Here is a 22,079-nt window from a genome sequence, read left to right on the forward strand (position 1 = left end):
TACCACTTACTTGCCATGTTCTAAGGTTTTGTTCTCAATCACTTTTCAGTTGCTTTGTTTTTCTGACTGTGAAAAAAGAGATAATATTTAAAGTGAGGGAAAAAAGTGTACATTTTCTTATTTTCAGAACAGCTAATAGACTTCAGTTTAACTCTCTGAAAGCATTTGTTTTCTACAGAGAAACTTTCATTCCAAAAGCTGATTTTTCCACTCCAGGAATCTTGGAAATGTGTGAAAATGAGGTTATCACCAAAACTGTCGTGCAAATGTACATATAGTGTTCAGTCCCAACTATTGCAATAACTATCTAGCGGATACCACACAAAACAAATAGACAATAATGTAATAGTAGCTTATGACTTAATGATAATTAAGTCATTAACTCATGCGGATGACTGAACCTGTGTAAGAATGCATGCATTTGGCCATCTCTGGACAAATTTCTCTTCAAAGTATCAGTCACCTTGTCACTGTCTGGAAGAGTTAAAGATTTTTTCAGCTTCTGGATCAACTAGTTTGTCTTGTGAACCTTTTGACTCAATAGCTTGAATTTTTTTTTTTGTCTTTTTAGCTGGGATGTACTTCCCCATTCTCTATTTACTGTTGTTTTTTTTTCCTAAATATATTTCAAATGTTTTTCCACTAATCTTGGCTTATCTACACGATTTCTCTATAGCTGATACTACATTAGCATACATGTCGTGTAAAGGATATTCTGTAAGCACCAGAATGATTCTGCTGCTTTCTGTGATGTGAAGGAGACTTAAGTTGTGCGTGGAAAAGGTGCCATTCTCCTTTTGTTAAATGAAGAATATTGACCCCCGCAGTGTGTCTTATTCCGGGGAGTCTGCGATGCCCAAGGATTCCTTGTTTTGATTTATTGCTCTAGTTCCACCGAACATAATGGGTGAGGAGCAGAACGTCTCTGTGCTCATGAGCCACGCGGTGGAGCTGCTCTGCCAGAGCAACGCTGTGCCGCCGCCCGTGCTGACRTGGCTCAAGGATGGACGACCCTTGCTGAAGAAGCCAGGTCTCAGCATCGCTGAAGACGGCAGCGTGCTGAAGGTAAACGAGGTCGTTGGGCTTCTGTGGTGATTACTCCCTGGGGAGCAGATCCATCATGAAGGCACTAGATCTGCTTTAGAGACTGGATAGCATTAGGCCTTCTGGTGCAAAAGAGTGATGGATGAGGACGGAAGGACGTCCAGACACGTACGTGGTTAAGTACAGATTTTGCAGTAGTACTGTATTGTTAATATTTAAGGAGATAGAGGTAAAAATAAAAGTTGAAAACTGAGCAGCCTCTCCCTGTAACATTCGTTTATAACAGCGTGAGAAGAAAAATCCAGAGTTTTCATTTTCTTTCTAGATTGAAGGAGCTCAAGTACAGGACACCGGCCGTTACACTTGTGAGGCGACGAATGTTGCTGGGAAAACTGAAAAGAACTATAATGTCAATGTTTGGGGTAAGATTTACTAAGATTATTCCAAGTATGGGAAGAGAGCTCAAAGTGAAGCTATGATGTGAGACACTCGAACCCTCTGTATTTCATAAACATTTAATTTCTGAGGTTCATGCAGAGAGACATTATTATATTTGCCGTAATTTAACATTCCCAAGAAAGCGTACACATTTTCCAAATGACTTCCGTTTGCTTCTAAATGAATACCAGCAACTTCCTAGGCCTTTGTYAGGTTGGGTTTGCATGCCTGATGATAGTTTAGAGCTGTAACTAATCGATTTTATATTCATAACTCCTATTTGTGCACCCTAATACCATTTAGAGTAACCTACTAACCTCCAGCATTTTTAATTGCTGAAGCATGGGAAGTCAGATAAATAAAAGCTAGGTAAAATGGCTTTTATTTACTTGGCAAAGTTATCGGCACTAAGTCATATACATATTGGAATATGCCTTTTTCTACTGTTGCAAATTAATTTACTGCTTTGAAATCAGAGATGGATTCAACTGGAATCAGCTAACAGGTTTTGTAATAATGAGCTTTTAGTTGAGAACTGTGTCATTACTTACTCAAAAGAAGCTCTTCCAGTGTTGACATGGGGGTGGATGCTGTAGTATCATACTAGACCATGTGACTTTCCCATGCCAAAGCGTATGCGCCCGTTTACTGAACATTTCATCTTCATCTCCCTAATTTCTCCCTCCTCTAGCCCCGCACCCAGATCTGGAAGACTTGTACTGTTGCAAAGAACTTTTGGTGCTGGAGAGATCTGGATTTGTTGTTTTGTGCAGCGAGACCAGTAGTGTTTGGAGAGAAGGAATAATTCTTTGCTAGTTAGCAGCTTGGATGGAACGAGCTTAATAGAAACCAAAAGTTTCCTGTGGAAGTCATCTGTGGATAACTGTTTAGAATTATAGTCTRTGTTTACACCCAGGGAGCAGAAGTCCTGCCTGCCATATTTTTAAATTTTCGATCCAGGAAATGTATCCTTCTGAGGATCGGTGCGATCCTGAGAGCTCACTCTGGTTCCAGAAACTAGGAGAATAAGCCCATGTGTTAAATGTAAGATGCGCCTCCTTAGAGAATGGCACAAACTTTTTGATTAGAAGCAGAACAACTAAAAGGTTGAAACCAGTACAGTCCCATAAAAACCTTTGCAGGCAGGCTTCCCGAAACCCATGCGTCTGTTTGCTGCTTAATGAAGAGCTCGCCTGAAGTTTCAGAAGGAAAAACGCTCTACTGTCATGTGCGTTGGAAATGTGCTGGATAAATTATTCACTAGTGAGCTTTTCGTCTCTGATTTCAGCCTGCGTTCTCCAGTGCTTTTTTTGGTCTGTTTTCAAGTATTACCTACGCTATTCTAATCTAAAGAAAATGGTTCCCCCACTTCAGGAAGGCAATTATCCCTTCCCTGGTGGTGGAAACAGTGTTGTTTAATACCTCGAGAATCAGAGAGAAAAGAGAGCGGTCCCTTTTCCCTGCGACTGCTTTACAGTCACATAGTTGCTGAACAGAGCTGGTGCTCCGCTACAGCGGGATGATCGAAAAGATGGGATCCTGAGGGTGGGATGCAGCCACCGGGCACGGCCTTGCTGTAGGAGATACTCAGAGGAAAAACTGTGGCTGAATTTTAAAAGTCATTTTCAGACTAATGATGGTATCTGTGGGTTTATGAGCTAAGGCAGTCTCTTAGAGCCAGTTCACATAACACGTAGAAACTGCTTTGTAGCGTGAAGCCCATTCAGAAGCCAGCCCTAAATGCAGCCTATGCCTACACCGCATCTCAGCGGCTGGCAGGGTGGCTGTAGTCATTCCTAAGTATGGTATTCCCTGCCCGGGGTCTGGTTCACATCTCTGGGAAGCGAATGCAATCCTTGTAATTCCTTCAGTGCACATGGGGACCAATTTGCACAAGGCTCAACAGGCTCTTGCTGTTGGCTGATACCATTTTATTTCAAATGATGAATTTATTTGGTATTTCTTTTCAGTGTCACCGAGTATCTATGGCTCAGATGACGTCTCTCAACTGACAGTAATTGAAGGGAGCCTGATCAGCCTGATATGTGAGTCCAGTGGCATCCCACCACCCAGCCTTACCTGGAAAAAGAACGGTGAGTTACCATCTGTTGTCCATTTTATAAAACAAATGCAGTAATTTTGACCTTGCAGTTTTTTACTTTTTCCTGTGGTCATTTTAGATAGCATTTTCCAAGGAGTCCAGGCGTGCAGATATTTAAATGATCCCAGTACTAAGTAGCTTGAACAACAGTAGTAGATTATTCCCTTCTCTCTAACTGACCTCTGCTTGGCTTGGGTCTCATTATTCCTAAAGGTGTGCAAGGGAAGCACGGTGCAGAGATTCCTGAGCTGACTTAAAAATGGACAGTTTATACATACTAGTGAAGCACTTATTCCCTCCGAATATGCTTATTTACTACAGTGCAGAAAAACTGCATCTAGACTTATTTGAGTGTCCCCRGCGGCATGGCTGTGAGTCGCGAAATACTGTGGTGCGGAGTTGGGGACCTCTGTGATCCTCTGCCTGACATAGATGTGTCCTCTAGGTTCTTTAAAATTTGCAGCCGTGGCACAGTGCCAAGTGGTGAGGCTGCATCTAGTTGTAGTAATTGCCTTTTGGACTTTACTGAACTTTCCTCTCATCTCGACTTAATATTTAGAGTAGTATGCACACCTTTTTGCTTTAGGGGTTAAAGTAATCATTGAAAAATATCTTCTTAGGATTCAGTACAGCAAAGTAGCTATTTTTAACACCTTCTCTTAAGCATGGACACCGTAAGATACCAAACTCTTCCAGTATGATAATTCTTGTGGTTTTAATCAGTCTTATTTATCTCTCTGTGTTTTTCTGTAGGCCACAATTCAGTGTGCTTTGCGCCTAGCTTAATTAATTTTCTCTTGTGGAAAGAGCAGGTTTTAATTACAAAGCACTTTTCCACTATATGAAATCTTCTGGGAATATAAAGTTTATCAAGTTCTTTTTAAAGCCTGTCTCATGGAAGCAAAAAAGGCACAATGTGGGATGTTCCGGTAATGTGCAGCAAAGCCAAAGTGTATACACTTAAATGGCAAAAACTAAAATGAAACTATTTGAATGTCTAGAAAGGCAGTTAGAAAGCTGTGCAAATTTGAATGGTGCTAAATAATTCAATTCTTCAGCATCTTTGAAATACAGTACCTTCATTCATAGAGAAGATTTTGAAAGATGTAAGTGCGAAATGAAAACTCAGCTTGCAAGAATTTTCGGTGGGAGATGCATTCTTTTTTGGTCATGAAGTGTCCCCGTGGTTTCTAAAGGTGAACAGAGGTGCCTGATCTTAGGTCTTGAAGTTTGAGAATTCTGCTGAGAGAATATAGTATTATTTTGCTGAGCTATGACTCTCATATTTCTGGTGAGGATTTCCTGGCTGGAAGGGTATGCACATGTGCTATGTGATATAAAACACTCAGATGGTCCAGGTGTGTAGACTAATTTATGTGCTTTTAAGAGGTACTGYACTGGCTGTGCTGGGTGAGACCGTTGCAAAGTATATGTGCAATTCTGCTGAAAATATTGAATTTGCTGCTCAGTGGAAGTGTCTGAGACTTTGGATGGATGTAAACCTGGTGGGAGTTACTGTGCTTTAGCTCAGGCAAGGCTGCTGTATGTCTCGAAGTCGCCAGCTGACATGAAAAATCCTCAGAATCTGCTAGCATGAAGTTTCTGRTGTGCAGGAAAGCTCCGATACAGCTGTTCTCGCAGTGACAACTGTGCATCTCAGGAATTTCTAAAAGAGCCAGTGGACCACCTGAGCAAGCTCATTACCATTCCCTGTGTTTTTAGCTGAAAGACTGTCTCTTGCAGGCTCCCCGCTGGTGGCTGACCTTTCAGGAAGAGTGAGGGTACTGTCTGGAGGCAGGCAGCTACAGATTTCGATTGCTGAAAAGTCTGATACGGCGTCTTACACTTGTATGGCTTCAAACGTGGCTGGAAACGCAAAGAAAGAATACAGGTTGCAAGTATACGGTAGGTTACTGTGAAATGTTCTGTTCATAGTTCACCAGTCTGATACAGAGTTACGTTATCAAAGAGTTATCAGTATAGTGATGTTAAGCTGCAAGGTTTTCAAGAGTCTGGCTGTGGGACAATTGCAGGGGACTTAGAGGCGAGTGATAAGTAATGACAATTTGGACAAGTTGGAGTTGGAGTTTGACCAAGATACTGCACATACGTGTTGAAAGTGCATTTGACCACAGATGGTCACAGGGGTGCGACGCTTTCACGTAGTATGAGGTTTCCTGCCTCCAAACTTTAGTAGTGATGACAGCTAGTCAGGCTCAGATTTTCCAGTTTTACTGCTAATCCTGCGTTTCAGTCAGGAATGATAGGAAGTATTTTTAAATAATCCCATGAAAGCAAAAATCTCAGGAATCTCTATGAATTGACAGAATTTCAGGAAGTCTTTTTTATTTTAATTTGTCTCATGTTTGCTTTTTTAAAATTGCCTATAAGCTATGTTAAAAAAGTACTTGTACGTTACTGGGATGGAGGGAAGTCTGTCTGTCTTTTTGCAGCCCCATGGCAAACGTTATGAACTGCAGAGTGCCCCTAGCTGAGTTGCCAGAAGTAATGCACAGTAACTGGTCTTTTAGTAAAAYGCTGATCTGACAAATTTGGTTGTTGTTCTGTTCAGATACCGGTGAAGATCCTGAAATGTGGCATCTATTTGACTTCTGTTTCTTTTTCTTTCACAGTTCGCCCAACTATATTAAACAGTGGTAGCCACCCATCAGAAGTTGTTGTCACCCAGGGAAGTGAAATTTCCTTGGAGTGTGAGGTTCAGGGTATTCCAGAACCAGCAGTAACGTGGATGAAGGATGGCCGTCCCTTGGTCAGTGGAAGGGACTTAGAAATACTTCRTGATGGTCATTTTCTCCAACTGAAAAATGCCCTGGTGTCAGACACTGGCCGCTATGTCTGCGTTGCTGTCAATGTGGCGGGGCTGTCTGACAGAAAATATGATTTAAACGTTCACGGTGAGTGTGTTAGAAAAATGGAGCAGGCGTAGCAGAAACAAGTTAGGCCTTTTAGTTCACCCAAGGACATTTGAAAAAATAGTTGTGTAGTTAAATATCCCAGTTATATCTATCCCAGGCTTTCTACATGGTGCAATTTGAATTGCAAATGTATTGTAAAAATCCAAGTCCCTTTTTATAGCTCCTAAACTCTTAATGCTGTCCCTTTTAGTATGAATCCCCCAGCTGCTCCGTCTCCCAAGAGAGGACGACCAGGATATGGTATAGTGTTATTTAATGCTGGGCTGAGTGTCGTGGTGTGGATTATTCCATTGCGGGAGATAGAAATCAAGGTTTAACCAAGAACKCCCTGCTATCGGCCCCTACTTGAACACAGCTGCCCGAGGATAGTCGGTACCTAATCGTCAAATTCTCTCATTTTTGCCCTCTCAGAATATTTTGAAGATGGTGCCCCTAGCTATAAGGCTTTTCAGTCATTGGACTTGATGGCGTTTATTACGGCATCACGTTGTTACAGCCACTTTGATTCAGAGTGGGACTTCTCTTGCCTATGATTTTTCACCCTTCATCAAACACTGAATATTTGTGTTTTGAAAGGGTAAAGCCAAGAAGGAATGGGGCGTTCAGGAGTCRCTGTACCACCGAACCGGGAGAGCGGATTATAGGGGTTTAGTGACAGGATTCTTCTGCAAATCCCACTGTATMCCAGAGGCGTATGAGTAGCTCTGTATGGTGGGGGCTATAGTGGTCAGGGCTTGCCCTGCAGTCTTAGAGTGGGAAGGGTTGAACAGCCATCAGGAATGGTGGGGGAGAGAAGAACACAGGTTAGGATGAAAATAAACAGAGGAACTCCATTGAAAACAAGAGGCCAAAATTACACAGCAATTCCTTTAATTTTTTTTTCCTCTTTTTACTTGGAATATTTGCTGCGCTTTATTATTAAACTTCTGAGTATTAAAAAGAAACTTCAAACCTCCTCAGTCTGCTCAGAGGCCAGCGGATTTCAGTCAATTATAGAAACGCAGGCTTTCTGTTTTGTTGTATGAACTGCAGAACTGTTTCCAAAATGGAATTATTCCTGCTAGGAAAGAAAAGCCAAAAATAAATTTGTTGTCGTTATTTTGATCTGTGAAAGGGGTTGTTCTCTCCATTAGAAAAAGTGTGTAATTCTGTCAGTGTTGCAATTTTCCTTAGTGTTTTATTGGATATTGGAAATTACAGTTAATGTGGAGTGGACAGAGCTATCATAAACTGTAATTCGTTAGGGATCTTAAGCCATAAAATAAAGTTAATAGTACTGAAAGAATTAATTCTAAGATACTTTTGCTTTCTGGCTTTGTGATGCTTTTAATTTTTCCTTGCAGTTCCACAATAAAAGTTTGTTGTTAATGTAATAAATGTCTCAGTTTTGTAGCTCCTCACTTATCAGGCCTATCTTAAGTTCAGTGAGTTATTCTTTGGATGACAGAATGTTTTGAGACAAGAAGTAATTTTTATTTGGTTTGAAGCGTGGTTTTTCTTTCTGTTTGTTCTGTAGTCCCCCCAAGCATCGCTGGCGACTTGCGGATGCCTGAAAACATCAGCATCGTGGAGAAAAATCCCGTCTCCCTGACTTGCGAAGCTTCAGGAATTCCCCTGCCCTCAATAACGTGGCTCAAGAAYGGATGGCCTGTCACTGCCAACAGCTCCGTGAGGATCCTCTCAGGTGCAAGACACATTTAAGCTGTAGGAGGTTTGGGKTTTTTTTTGTTGTTTTTTTAAAGGGATGTTAGTGAAGGGCGCTCTGCATCTACAGAGTAGGCATTTTACATGAGTGAAAGTTTGATTCAATGATCAGTAAAGACAAGGAGAAGAAAGAAACCGTTATCCAGTACCAAGCTCTTCAGCAAATGGAATCGGGTTGCCTGGAGTGTCTGATAAATAGCTAATGTAAACTAGTTCGTAGTTCATTGGCAAGAATAGTGCGAAATTCAGCAGATCTAGGGAGACTTATGATAGGCAGGCAGAGAAACAGATCCTGTTCATCAAAGATCTTGGCTTCCAGACTGGAGTCACCTACAAAGAACTAGTTCAGATGCCTTTCAGGTCAGCAGTAATTGATAGAGGTGTCCAAAATGGGAAGGGCTCAGTATATGGTCCTGTAAACCACAGTCCTCCAGTGCTGCAGGGAAGGGAGAGTGCTCGACAGGCAGCTGCCGTCATGGTAAAACTTTGTGTTTGCAATAGGAAATCGAGTTAGCAACCCTTGAGACTGCAAATGGGAGATATGTACCAAGCAGGCAATAGGTGTTGCATTGGCTTTATTTGTTTGGGAATCAGCTCTTTGGACTGTGTCAAAGTAATTAAGCACCCAGTTAGGACTGAGATGTTTCTTTGCCACTCAGAGCAGAGAGGGACTCTCGTGAGAATCTGTTTTGGTGAAGTTTCTGATACTTTGCCGTAGGCATGCAGAGCCAAGTCATCCAACATCATGAACGTGAGAAAACCATGAGAGGGGCAAATGGAACTAGTGTGTTGAGAAGCTCAGCTAAGCCAGGATTTGCAGCTGGAATTTGGGAGGAGTTTTTTCATCAGTGTAGCTTTTAAYGTTACAGGTAGTCCTGTTTTGTGTTTTCCCACTCTGACGTGTGGCACGTGGAAGAAGGAGTGGCTGTCTTGATTATTATCTGATATAAATCTGTCTTGGTCTGCATTCCTTTTTGTGTGAAGTTGCCACCTACAAAAATAATTTTTTGGGGGGATGATGGTTTCTCTTCTGGCTGTTGATTTCTACACCCACACTACTCTCACCACCCTGATTGCAGGCTTGGGAAGGGTGAGGCACAAAAAGATACTTATTGTCTCTGAATTCAGTTAGCGCAATGGGAGTGGGGGAAACAGGCCAGAACTCGGTGCCTTTTTTTCCAGCAAACTCTGTGCTTTTCTGCAGTTCTTCAAAAAAAACCTACACATTGCGGTAGTGAACTATGACCAATTTGGCATTTGGGATTTTGTTTGTGCTTGTACAGATGCTTTTTTTAAAAAAAGCAAGCAACAAACAAACAAAACCCTTCAGCTAGTATTTAAAAGGTAAGATACTTTGCCAAAGCAACATTTCGGTACTGTTGATTGAAAACATACTTGGCATTGCAGATGATTTAAATGTGTGGACACACTGCTGGCAACTTTGATGTCTATTAACTTGGATACTATGCTTATGTTTCCTGTTGATGATGCTCCATCCTGATGCTTTACAAAAAAGAAAAAGCTCCACCATAGCACGTCTGCCATCCTCACAACTGTGCGCTAAGCTGCTTGCTAGCTTTAGGAAGGATAGAGGCTTGTATTAAGTTTTAGCTAAATGTAGAGAGTCGTCTCTTGCCTCAGCGCTGGAGCTCCTGCTCTGCAAATAGGTGATCTCATAGGAGGTTATACAGTCTCTTGCAGGCAGATATCTGCTTCATTTTGCTTCTTACTTGGCTTTGCTCAGGGTGTGGATGGCAGACAGGATCAGGGTGATGCAAGGCTGTGGGAACTGAGCCCTCCTGAGTCTTATAGTGCTCCCTGCAGCAGGTGTGATTCCTTGGGCCGAGGCACATCCAGGAGCAGGTTAGCAGTTTCTTTCTTCAAAGCACATGACCAGAAACATGAATTTCTGGGATATAGCCCAATAATGAGACTCTGTGGATATCCACAGGCAGGAGATGCACAGTTCAGATGTGGTGTACTGTGTGGTAGTGATTGCTAATGTGAGACCTGCTAGTGAGGAAGTGGAAGAAGGCTAAAGGATGGTCATCCGATTTGTTTTTATACTTAACTGCTCGTTGATATTTTGTTTTGCTCTTCTCTGCCAAAAAGGAAGCAAAGAGAAGATACTCTGCTAGGGAAAAGTGAGGAGATTCTTGGTCCTTTGGTCAACCATACTTGCAGACCTTCTCGCCTTTAAACTAACGTGCCTGTGCAACTGTGTGCTGACAACTGCTCTGCTAGAGGGTTATGAGGAAATTGTTTTTCTACAACACTGCAGGTAGACCAGTACTGTTGTCACCTGCTGTTACTGCTGGTGGCACAATTAATATAAATGCTAGGAGAGAGAAATGGCGTTTTATTCCTTATCTGTGCACATGGAAATATCTTTATAGGGGTGTGTGTGCCCATGTATATAAAAATATACTTATTTTTATGTATACTTACATATACATACCTACACACACACACACATGCATATATTTCTATATATCTGATGAGGCTTTTTTTTCTTTCTGTGTAGTCATCTAGATCCCAGCTATAGCAAAGTACTCGCGTAAGTGAAATCCTCCTGTTTGAGGCATTCTGTATTGTCCCAGTTTCCTGGCTAGAAGTGTGTGCACAAATCCTGCGCGTTGCAAACACAGCACCTGCTTCATCCAAAGCGTCAGCACTGCTCCAGTGCATGAGGTGTGCGCTGTACGCCAACATGTACACGTGCAGTTCCACGGACCTGTCTGGAGCAGACTGGATTTACTCTGCATGAACTCAGTAGATGTGTCAGGAGTTTTCCAGAGATCGCTCCAGTCGGTGTCTGACTTTCTCCAGAGATTCTGGACAAACGTTTGAATCCTTCAAAGTTCCCTTGAACGTAATTCAAGGGGAAAGAGGAAGGGCTATATCAGGGTGATTTGGGACTATGGTAATTCAGTTACTGACTTTGATAGAAAGAAGAGCACGAGCAGCAGTGAGCACAGATCTGAAAGCCCTGCGGAGCTGAGGACAGACAGACAGAAATGACGGGGGCACGAGCAGGGTCAGTCAGTGTCTCCTACTGCTTCTTCAACAAAACAAAGCACATTAGAGAGGAAAAAACCTGTAAATTTAACTGAAACATAAAAAAATGGGAGGTAACACAGACAATTTGGGAGCATTTTGCTGGGAGCGGGACCCTGATGACTGTGTATTTTGTGGCTTTCCCCTCAGGAGGCAGGACGCTCCGTCTGACGCACACAAGCGTAGGAGATGAAGGACAGTATACTTGTGTGGTGACGAATGCCGCAGGAGAGGCGAGGAAGGAGTTTGACCTTTCTGTTCTAGGTAAGCATGTGATGATGATCGTTATAATAGAAGAAGAAAGGAAAGGGGGCGTACTATATACTTTGGCAGTGTTTTAAAAGGTGCTTTGCCAAAGCATGCCTTCTTAGGAAGAAAAAAAAAAAATTGCAGGTGATAATGTGGTCTGAAAACGAGGTTTGAGGTGATCTGGAAAGGCAGGGTTCTGGCTGTTCTTGGTCAGCTTAACTTTCAGCCACATCCGTTCCCTTCTGGTTCACCGCACAGCTCGTAAATGCCGGTATTGGTGAAACGGCGATGGCGGGAAGGAGTGGTCAGGGCGACAGTGCTATTTCTTTTGGCAGCAGCCTGAATTGAAGCTGGCTTAAAGTTGGAGGAGAGCTACAGCCGCAGGAAACCAAGTGCAAGTCATTCCGTGAATCGGTCGCGCCTCGTGCTAGAATGCAGGGAGGCGCAACCCCATGCGATAGTACCCACGCGTTAAAATCAGCAGTGTCCTGCCACACTGGGTGTAGTATTTATCGTTTAGCTGCGCGGTGATGATAATCTGTTGCAACAAAGAGGTAGAAGCAAAGGCAAGACCTGATGTGAAATTAAACACTGGAGCTGGAATTGTTTTTTTGCACAGTAGAAATCTCTGAACCAGGGAAAACCTTCATCGGTAAGGCTTTTGGTACTGTAAAGCAAGTAAACAAAATGTGATGGTGGATGCTGCTGCTAATGTGTTTAGACAAGCCCTAATGCAGCAGGCTCTTTACATGAGAACCTTTTAAAGGTATATACAACCTTTAATGTGTAATTTTGTCTTGTGGCTTACTTCTTAATAAACAGCTATTCAAGCAAAGAGCAGTATTTTCTGGGAAAAATACAATTTTTATTTCTACCAGTGATTACCAGGCCTAACGCAGGTTGTCTCAGAGCATTACTGTTTAGAAGGTGACTGTACGTCTTTTCTCTAAGGTGTAGAGCACTATCCGTTCCCTTTCGCCTTCAGCTGACTTGTGCATATAATAACTTACATTCGTGTCAGTTCATGTTTATCTGATGAGCTCATGGAAGTGTAAATATGGCAGAATGGAAGAGATGGCTAACCACTGAAAAGCCTGCTTTGTTTTACTGTTTTCTTTGGAGGGTTTTAGTAGAAGGGTGTTCATGAGGGTTCTGGGAGMCTCTCTCACGTGGGCTTTGTTTGCCTTGAAGAAAAATGCTCAGCAAAGCCGGTTTCAAGTGGGCTAAGTGGAAAATTCCATTGTTCGGTCTTCTCTGCCCTCTGCCCAGTAATTTTTTTTGTCTTTCTGGAGGAAAGTTACTGGAATGTGGGCTGATAGCGGCACAGAATACGCACCAGCTCGCTGCAAGCACAAACCGGGCAGAAACATTCCAGTGCCTGCTTCTCTAAGCTGGCGTAGGAGGTGCAACAGGCAAGCTGCTTTGCACGGAGAGCTCGGTGGCATRGGCATAATATTGATATGTTTGCAAAATGCTTGGCGTGGCTTTGTCATACTTYGGAAATTAATATGCGTTGACAGTTTACTCTTATTTTGGGGCCAAAGCGATGAGTGGTGCATAAGTACGCATATTGATGAACAGTGACTTTTGGCCTGACTTGGAAGTCCTGACCGTTATGATTTTAGGCTGTATTTTCTGCCATCTAGTATCTCCACTAATTGGTGTTTCTTTGTCYGGTCACATTTGAACGCTAGAGCCCATAGGAAAGTCCGTTTTGCTTTGCTTGTACAGTCACAGCAGGGAATTTGATCGTAACTGYGTTACAAGTTGGTAAGAGTGCCACCACTGGCCACATCTTCCTGCCCGCTGAATTCTGCTAGCCATCATCTCACCTCGCATCCTATTTGGAGGCCAGCTTTAGCYGCTTTGAAATAGTCTCTTCACCATTCCAGTCATCAAGTGAGATACAAACTTGTTTCAACTTCTTGTTTTCCTGTCTTTCCTGTTTGTGCTATTCATCAGTATCAAAGATGTGRTGGGACACATTGTTTTTCTCAGTTGACAGTGAATTCAGATCTTATTTTTCCTTGATTCTGCCCRTGATTCTTATTTTTATAAAACTTGGGTTTCCAACTTACTGGTAGGTCACAAATAAGTTGTTAAATATGTTTTACTWCTTCTCTTTTTAGGCYATCTATCTAGGCTGATAGTTTGCATTTTGCAGGATTAGTGAAGAATAGTATCTGGCTCTCTTGTCCGTTATTGTTGTTACAAAACTTTCCCCAAACTCCTGGAGATTTGGCCTATCTTTTCTTATAACTACAGCGCCTCCTTTCCAACCTGTGTGCTCCAGGCCTGCTTTGATTCCTAATGCCCTCTTCCTTTGTCCCAAATCTACAAAGCCCTCTACTTTGAAAAAAACAGTTGATCATCGCTCTTAACACTAAAATTATTTGCTTCACTTTTCTCCTATGTAATGTATAAAGTATGTGGGTCCAAGGGGCTATTCACCAACATGTTCACAGTCTGGCCCTATCAGCACTGGAATGTTTAGTCTCCATCATCCAGTCGAGCATTAGTCTGTGTAGTCCCATTGGCCATGACTGTTTGGAAGCGTGTCATCAAATGGTCAGCCATCCAGTAGGGTTTTTCTTATCCTGAGTAAACTGTTTTGGGTGTGGATAGGTATTGCAATGGTATAGTTTTGCCTTTTATTTCTGCAGAGAAACAGAGTTTATAGCACTGCAAGATGCCTTTAGACTCATAGTTTGTTTGTCTGCCTGTATGGAATTAGCTGTGTTAGTATGAAACACATTTATGCCTTTACAACAGCATCCACTCGTTGGTAATCTACTGTATTGCTTTACCGTGCTGGTAGGGGGGAAAAAAAATCAAGTATGTGAACAAACAGGCTTTTTCTGTCTGAATTTTTTTTTTATCAGTTCTTTCCCTAGAGTTCTAGATAGATGCTTTCAATAACTATGGGAATAAAAACTGCTCTTAAACTTTCGCACATGGCTTTGAACAAATAATCACTAGCTTCTTAATAAGGGCGATAGAATTTTTTTACAAACCTGCTGGTGCATAAAATCCAAGCTGGCTACACTAACAATAGAAGTGCTTGCTACCACTGCTTGTCATCTATTGCCCTGTTGACCATGCTCAAAAGTATAAGGAATGCACCTTCTCGGCACCCTGAGCATCCCTCTAGCTCTACAGAGACAGCAAGGTGAGCACGTTATGGGTCTGTGGTCCTGTCTTGCCCCTTGCATGGAGCAGTATGGTTAAAGGGTGCAGAGCAGAATGCAAAACCTCCCGAGAGTGTTGTTTGGGTGGGTTAGCTATACGCTGTCTCACATCTGGACCTGTCTCTGGTAGATCTGAGTGAGCCGTTTGTTGATTTGTGTGATTAAAGGAAGCGTACKCTCAGCCATTGCCTTTGCTATGTTTAAATTGGTTGGAAGGGACCTCTGGAGATCATCTAGTTCAACGCCCCTGCTCAAGCAGGGTCACCTAGACCGGGTTGCCCAGGACCCTATCCAGACGGCTTTTAAGTATCTCCAAGGATGGAGATATTTGATATTGATGTTGTCTTTTTGTCTGTCTGCAGTGCCTCCAGGGATTGTGGGTGAAAATAAACTGGAAGATGTGAAAGTGAAAGAGAAGCACAGTGTTACCCTAACATGTGAAGTGATAGGTAAAAGTATACGGTATTACTTAACTTTACTGATCAAACCCAAAAGTGTCAGTCATCATTGGTTCTGAACATTGGTTCTGTTTTAAATGGAATTTTCAGTCCAGTGGAAAATTTTAATTTAAGATTCAGCCTAAGTACATGTAGCAGGAGTAAGCAATCCTTGTGTATAGCTTGTATAAAATGTAACCAAGAGGACAGTGCCGTGATATTTCTGCTCTAAAACCCTCTAGAATTTAAGAGGAGGTGTATATTACTTCAAAAGGCTCTAAGACTATAGAATATGTATTCCAAAATATCTCCCTAAAGGATGTATTTTAAGAGAACATCTGAAACTGTATTTTTCCATTATTCAGAAACCTTGAAATATTCTAGAGGCTATGGAACAATTAATATTTGCAATTCTTTGTGATTCATTAAGGGAACCCTGTACCACAGATCACTTGGATAAAGGATGGGCAACCTCTACTTGAGGATGAAGATCACAACTTTCTGTCCAGTGGGCGTTTTCTGCAAATCACCGATGCTCAAGTCACTGATACAGGGCGATATACATGTATTGCATCTAATGCAGCTGGAGATAAGAGCAAAAGTTACAGTCTTAATGTACTGGGTAAGACAAGTTGTGCTGGCCGTTGCAGAAAAAGTATTAATCTCAAGAACAACCAGATAGTCACTTTGGGATTTTATAGCACTTCATTTATAGCAATGTTTGCATTGCCTGACTATGATTAAACCTTTAGAGCTTTATAATTGATAAATAATAGTAGTTCAATAGAAACCTAGCAGATTTATGCTTTAGTAAATATGGAGCTTGAATAGGACGTTGTCTGTATGGGATGAACAGGACAGTTCGTTGGCTTACTGTGATTCGAGGAAGGAACAGCTGAAGAGCACTTTTCAAATTGTGGTCTCTTTGTAAAGGCTGAAGCCATCTGCAGTTTGCTTTTTTCATGATGGTTTTTGCATAACCAGTTGCAAACAATAGAGAGGGTGTTATTCGTGTCCGCATTCCCTAGGCTCATCCAATCTGCTCATACCAGTCTGCTGCTCTCAGGAGACCAAGCAGTGTGTCTGCTGGCCACTACACAAGAGCAGACCCTTGGGAGATGGGAGCCGAGTGGCTGGCTTTTTTGTGGCCTATTGGCCAGATGAATGTCGACTGATTTCTGTGTGCCTAGGAGGAATGCCCCTCGGCTATTTAAGGCTCAAACCAAATTCCTCGACTGGCTATTCAATAGAAAAATTGCTCTTCGTAGAGTTCCCTTCTCTGTTCATGATTTTGCTGCTCCTAGTGTCTCCAACCATTGTGGGTGCAAACAGCCATGGAAGCGCAGAAGACGTCACTGTTATCCTCAGTAGCCCAACATCCCTGGTTTGTGAGGCTTATTCGTATCCTCCAGCTACAATCACCTGGCTGAAAGATGGCAATCCTATAGAATCAAATAGAAACATCCGCATTTTGCCAGGTAAATACTTTTCGTTGTTGTTCAGAAGCAGCATAATACTTTATTATTTTATTGTTTAGTTTCTGTTACAGAACTTTTTTGATAAATTTAAGAATATATTTTTATTAAGTGCAATGTTTTGTACTTTTATAGCACTTCCCATTGCAGTATCTCTAAATGCTTCACAATTAACTGATTAATTACTTTTTTTTTTTTTGTATTCAGGTATTTATCCTTTTGTTCTGTAGAACTAAACGATAGCAAAAAAATTCACTGCAGTTACTAATGAACATAAATAACGTGAAATTGAGTGTGGAAAGAGATATAAACAACAAAGTTACTAAAAAATGAGGTGGCATTTTTCTAAGTTTTTAGTAATTTGCCATTTTTCTTTCTATGGAGTAACTGTTATCTAGCACATCTATGGAGATGGGAAATAGGAAAAAGCTTCACTAGTAACACTAAAATAATGCAAATGAACAAGTACTTTAGTATTGTCAACTGCAAATGTTCAGAGGAAAAATGAGTAGCATTAAAAGCTAGGAGTGGAATTACTACATTGGGGGACAATTTCTAGGAAGGCAGTCTGAAAAGAGCTGCAGCCAAATTCAGTAGTGACTCGTCTCTGAGAATGCAGACAATATAAATCATAAAAAACCAGGGTGCTATGGGAAGGAAATTGATGGGTGTCTAAGCTGTAGAGGCCACCTGAACTGTTAAATCCTACCGACTCATTCATGCTCACACTTTGTTTCACATAGCGGCTGTTGCCTCTGTCCTTTCTCCAGAGTTAAGGGCCTCTTTTATATGAAGTAGTGCACTGAAACAAAACCAGGGTGTAGAGGCTTATGTCCACCCCTGTATGTTCAGTAGTCTGCCTTTACTTAGTCTCAATGCTTATGCTTCCTTTCATGAAGTGCAGAACCCTAAATCTAAATATCTTCAAGAAAGTTCTTGTGCAGAACTACGTTAACAAATTCTCCAAGAATCCAGAAGCAGAGAGTTGTGTTCCAAAGCACTTCTGCAAATTATACACTCATTTATTACATAGTCTACCTGGTGGTGTGTGTTGAGTTTGTCGTGCTCATCTAAGGGCAGAATTTGGCCTCAAGGATTAAAAATAYGCTGCGGAAACCATTTAAATAATTGGCAAGCAGGAGTATAACGTGGATGCTATTAAAGAATGATCTCTTTTGGCAGGTGGTCGAACCCTGCAGATCCTAAATGCACAGGAGGACAACGCTGGAAGATACACCTGCATAGCCACAAATGAGGCTGGAGAAAGTTTGAAACACTACGAAGTGAAAGTCTACAGTAAGGGAATACTTCCAATGTTGATTTGTTGCGTTCTTCCATTTTTGTCCTTTGCAGTGTTAGCTGTCCTGGAGCACAAGGATTTTTGAGGCAGCCGTTAGTGGCCTTATTTAGCTAACACCTGCATTGGCTGATTGGGTGCTCATGACATTGGTGGGGGAAAGGCATTGGAAAAGTTTGCTGCTGCATCCTTTTCAAGTGCTCTTGTTGGCCAAAAATCTTTGTACCACCCAGGGAAAGACATTTAAGATTCGATGAACTCTAGTTTCTGCTATAATTTTTCCAGTTATGACTTTCAAATCAGATGAATGCTGCACAGTGGGAGACCAGAAGAAAGAAACTCAAGACCACTGGAGCTATTTTAAAGAAATGGGGTGGTGTGGGAGGTGTGCAAAAAAAACCCGCTTAGCATCTAATGGGAAACTTTCTTGAGTAAGGTAAAACAGGAGGATACTATTTTTATATCCTTCCATGAARTACCATATGCACAAAAGCTTTCCCATTCAAGGTTTCCCGTCAGCACTTTGTCCTTTGGGCATCGGTGCCTAATAGTCTATTTTAATGCTCAGCGTCTTCTCAGGGGCTCAGTCAAGCGTGACTTCTCATTTCTTTTTTTATTTGCTAATCTTTTAGTCTGAATTGGAGTTTGGGTTGCTTCCTCACGGTAACTGTGCTGTTATTTTAATTATTCTGAGTCCCTAATGAGATCCCACTGGATTAAGAATAATGAGAAGATTACAAAAGAGCTCATTATCAATGTATAACTATATAGCAAACTAAATACCCCCCTTCATCCCCAAAAAGGCCATTGCAACTGCCAGTTATTATGATACTGTAAACATCAGGGAGAATTTTAAGTTTCCCATTGAGAAAAGAATGGGAAGCGCTTGAAAATTTTTAAAATAATTTAAAAGATATTAGGAAACCAAGTTGGGTTGTTTAAGAATTTTGAAATGTTCTGTTTTCATTCTGATTCAGAAGAAAACAATATTTTGCAACATTGGGGTTTTCAATGGAATGGAAATTCTGAGTTTTGACCAGCTACTCTGAGTGCGGACTTTAGTTCAAACATATGTTTCTGAGAATATTTGTTTCCCTTAAAATATTTTTTAATGGTTGCAATACACTGAACTTTGTAGAATTCAGGCCAAACACCTATTAATGTGATATAGCTAGGTAAGGCCATAGTCGGGTTTGCATGTCTAAAAATGTTGAACGCTGCTGTATTGTATTAGCCCAGCTGTGGGAAAGAGGCAGATTTTAGGGACAATGCACTTGCTTGCCCTGAGCTTATCATCACGGTTTTCCCTGTGTCCGACTAATTTTAAAATGCTGCCTAAGACAGTAAGTCGGGAAGATGCCTCTCGCTTGCTTTGTTTTTGCACAGTTCCACCCACCATTAACAAAGGCAATGTCTCGGGGACCGGTCTCTCCCCTAAAGAAGTGAAGATCAGAGTAAACCACAGCCTCAGCCTGGAGTGTGAAGCTCACGCGGTTCCTGCTGCTGCCATCAGCTGGTACAAGGATGGACAGGCTAGTCACCAGCTTAATTCCTTTTAATGGGTGGATTTCCTACAGAGACAACTGCATATGCACTACCACCAGTAAGGAACGTTCATGCAGTGTGACAGGCTCGCTCGCGCTGCTGAAGTCAGTGGGAAGTCATCTTCCCACAGTCGTGCTGGCAGGATCCCCCCTCACATTGCCATGTGTCTTAGGAAATTTGCTGCTGGCCAGACCTCTGCAAATTGACGCCCTTGGGTTTTTCTGTGGGTGCTTGGCAGTACAACTGAGACATGAGTGCTGGAGTTGCCAGGACCAGCACTGGCCTGTGCTTTCAAGTGGGAGGGTCCTGCCTAGAAGTAGCATCCCATGGTATTACCACATGTTGCTTTGTCTTTGTGTAGATTCCCCAAAGGCCCTGTTGCAGAATGGCCCCACGCTTGGTTCCTCTTCTGCTGCCCTTGCAGAAGTTGCTGAGAGCCTCCCACTTGGTTCTGGCAGAGCTCACGAAGCCACAAAGGCATCTGGAGCCTCTGCAAGGGGGAATTCGGTGTGGTTCCTGCCACACGCAGTCTTCGCAAGAATATCGGGCTGAAGGATTAGCAGTTTTGAAGCGTGATGCCACAGAATCTTATTGATGTGCAGTCTGTTGGGGGGCAGCTATAAATAAAAAAGAAGCAGTGCAAGTCTCCTGCACGAAAGGAAAGCGTAACATCTCTCATTTTAGCTGATCTTGGCAGGGCACCTCTGGCACGTATCATGAGGCAGGCTGCCGTACCTGTGGAGCTGAACCAGCTCTTCCTAGATTTATCGAGCGTGCAGAAACATCCTGGAGGCCCAGGAGGGACTGCGTATGCACCCTCTGTTTGTTTCTTGGGTTGCTCCTGGGCACATGGCTTTCAGTCATATCGGTGGCCTGACTTAATCGTTCCCCTGCAGGCCGTGAGTTGAGTGCTGCCTCCCTAATGTGCTCCTTTTTCGTTACTGAAAGATGCAGGCTGCCTGACTGTGGCGCCCACTGTCACGTGTGATGTAACCCTTGGGCACGCTAACGTCTAATCCTGCGTATCTCTGGATTGCTGCTGACRGGAGTCATCCTTCCCTCCACATCGGTTTTGTGCTCCCACCCTGTCCTTGCTGGGCAGCAGATCTAGTGGTTGTGTGGCTGAGTTGGATCCGTTTTCTCCAGCTGATAGAAGACTGATAGTTTTACATGTGTAGGTTTTCCATCAGTGCAGCTACTTGGCCAGCGAGTTTAGCGATTGAATCAGTCCGATTCAGTCAGATGTTACGAGAGTCCCTGCACGATGGAGATGGCACTGCTCCTTTCAGCAGAAGCTTGCAGATGGGGTTAGGTGTGAACTGAAACTACATTTAAATCTTTTAGGATTCAAATCCTCCTTAGGAGACCAGCTACCAAGATCGGAAGGGTCAGGAACTACAGTTTTTGAGGGTCAAGAACTACAGTTTTKGACAAAGAGTAAAAGAAAACTGTCTCCTGGAATAAGGGCTTGATCAGGGTTACTCAAGGAGGAAGAGTTTTGGGGCTGAGGGAAAGGTGGGACAGATGAGAGCTGGGCTTGCTGTTGTCAGGAGAACGAAAGTTTTGCTTCCCTTGCACCACCTGTGGCCAAAGCCCAGGAGTCCCTGGCTTAGGACTGTCCCCTAAGCAGCTCCCTTCAGTAACTTGGTGTCCCAGGCAATTGCTTTCTTTGCACAGGTAGAAAGTGGGCCTTGCTAGCAGAATTGACAGCAACGGAAAGGTGTTCTGCTGTTAGTGTTAGCAGAGCGGAGGAAATAGCAAAAGAAAAATAAGAACATGTTCTTACTCCCAGGATACTTCCTTAGGAAGGGGTTTTGAAGCAATTTGAATTTGGCCAGAGAGAGGTGACCTCATATTACTTCCACAAACACGTCTAATTCCAGCGTAGGTTTTGCACAGTATTAATGTACATGTAAAATTACATTACAGCCTCTTAAACCAGATGATCATGTCATTATCCAAGCCAGTGGTCGTAYTCTGCAGATTAAGGAGGCTCAGGTGTCAGACACTGGTCGTTATACTTGTCTGGCAGCTAACATTGCTGGAGAGGATGAAATGGAATTTGATGTAAATATACAAGGTAAACAGAGTTCAGTCTACAAAATTCTTGTTTTCTGGTAATCTGAGCCTCATTTTCTAATGTGCTGGGGTGTTGGAATTGCTTATAATTTTGTATCGTTTAGACCAAGTCTGCTTGKTCTAATGCAATACTTCTGTGTTTTGTGGGGTAAAATATCCTGTGTGACTTTTATTACCTGTACATATGTTCATGAAAGACAGCGTCTGATTCTTCTTTCATTCACATGTGATATGTGCAGTGTTTCTGAAGTCTGGAATGATTTTTAGCTCTGATCTTCCTCTCAATTTTATTTAAAAAAAAAAAAGAGTTTTGGGTTAGCTTAAACTAAGACACTGAGTTTTATTGCCTGTGTGTAAATACAAGAAGACAACCATTAGTCAGTTCTGAAAATGTAGACAGCTAGAACTTGATGGCAACCAGACAGTTTAGTATTTAAACAATTAATGTTGAGCAATGTCCTCTGTGGGTTGTTAGCAGATCTTCTCACTGTGTTATTTATTAGTCTCCCGAAAATATTCAGCAGGTTGA

At 42.3% G+C, this 22,079-nt stretch overlaps 1 protein-coding gene across 1 annotated transcript in view; it reads left to right on the forward strand.

Annotated features, from left to right (window-relative positions):
- The window catches only part of HMCN1 (hemicentin 1), a 189,280-nt gene that overhangs the window by 112,599 nt on the left and 54,602 nt on the right, over nucleotides 1-22,079 (forward strand). The window contains exons 42-54 of the mRNA XM_026062720.1: nucleotides 890-1,065; nucleotides 1,370-1,466; nucleotides 3,453-3,575; nucleotides 5,327-5,488; nucleotides 6,217-6,498; nucleotides 8,036-8,203; nucleotides 11,431-11,544; nucleotides 15,080-15,166; nucleotides 15,585-15,776; nucleotides 16,459-16,632; nucleotides 17,812-17,925; nucleotides 19,313-19,458; nucleotides 21,401-21,551. Of these exons, the coding sequence (XP_025918505.1) occupies nucleotides 890-1,065; nucleotides 1,370-1,466; nucleotides 3,453-3,575; nucleotides 5,327-5,488; nucleotides 6,217-6,498; nucleotides 8,036-8,203; nucleotides 11,431-11,544; nucleotides 15,080-15,166; nucleotides 15,585-15,776; nucleotides 16,459-16,632; nucleotides 17,812-17,925; nucleotides 19,313-19,458; nucleotides 21,401-21,551 (1,986 nt within the window). The remainder of the gene's footprint in view (nucleotides 1-889; nucleotides 1,066-1,369; nucleotides 1,467-3,452; nucleotides 3,576-5,326; nucleotides 5,489-6,216; nucleotides 6,499-8,035; nucleotides 8,204-11,430; nucleotides 11,545-15,079; nucleotides 15,167-15,584; nucleotides 15,777-16,458; nucleotides 16,633-17,811; nucleotides 17,926-19,312; nucleotides 19,459-21,400; nucleotides 21,552-22,079) is intronic.

Source organism: Apteryx rowi, unplaced genomic scaffold (assembly GCF_003343035.1).
Source record: "Apteryx rowi isolate R43461 unplaced genomic scaffold, aptRow1 scaffold_100, whole genome shotgun sequence".
NCBI lineage: Eukaryota > Metazoa > Chordata > Aves > Apterygiformes > Apterygidae > Apteryx > Apteryx rowi.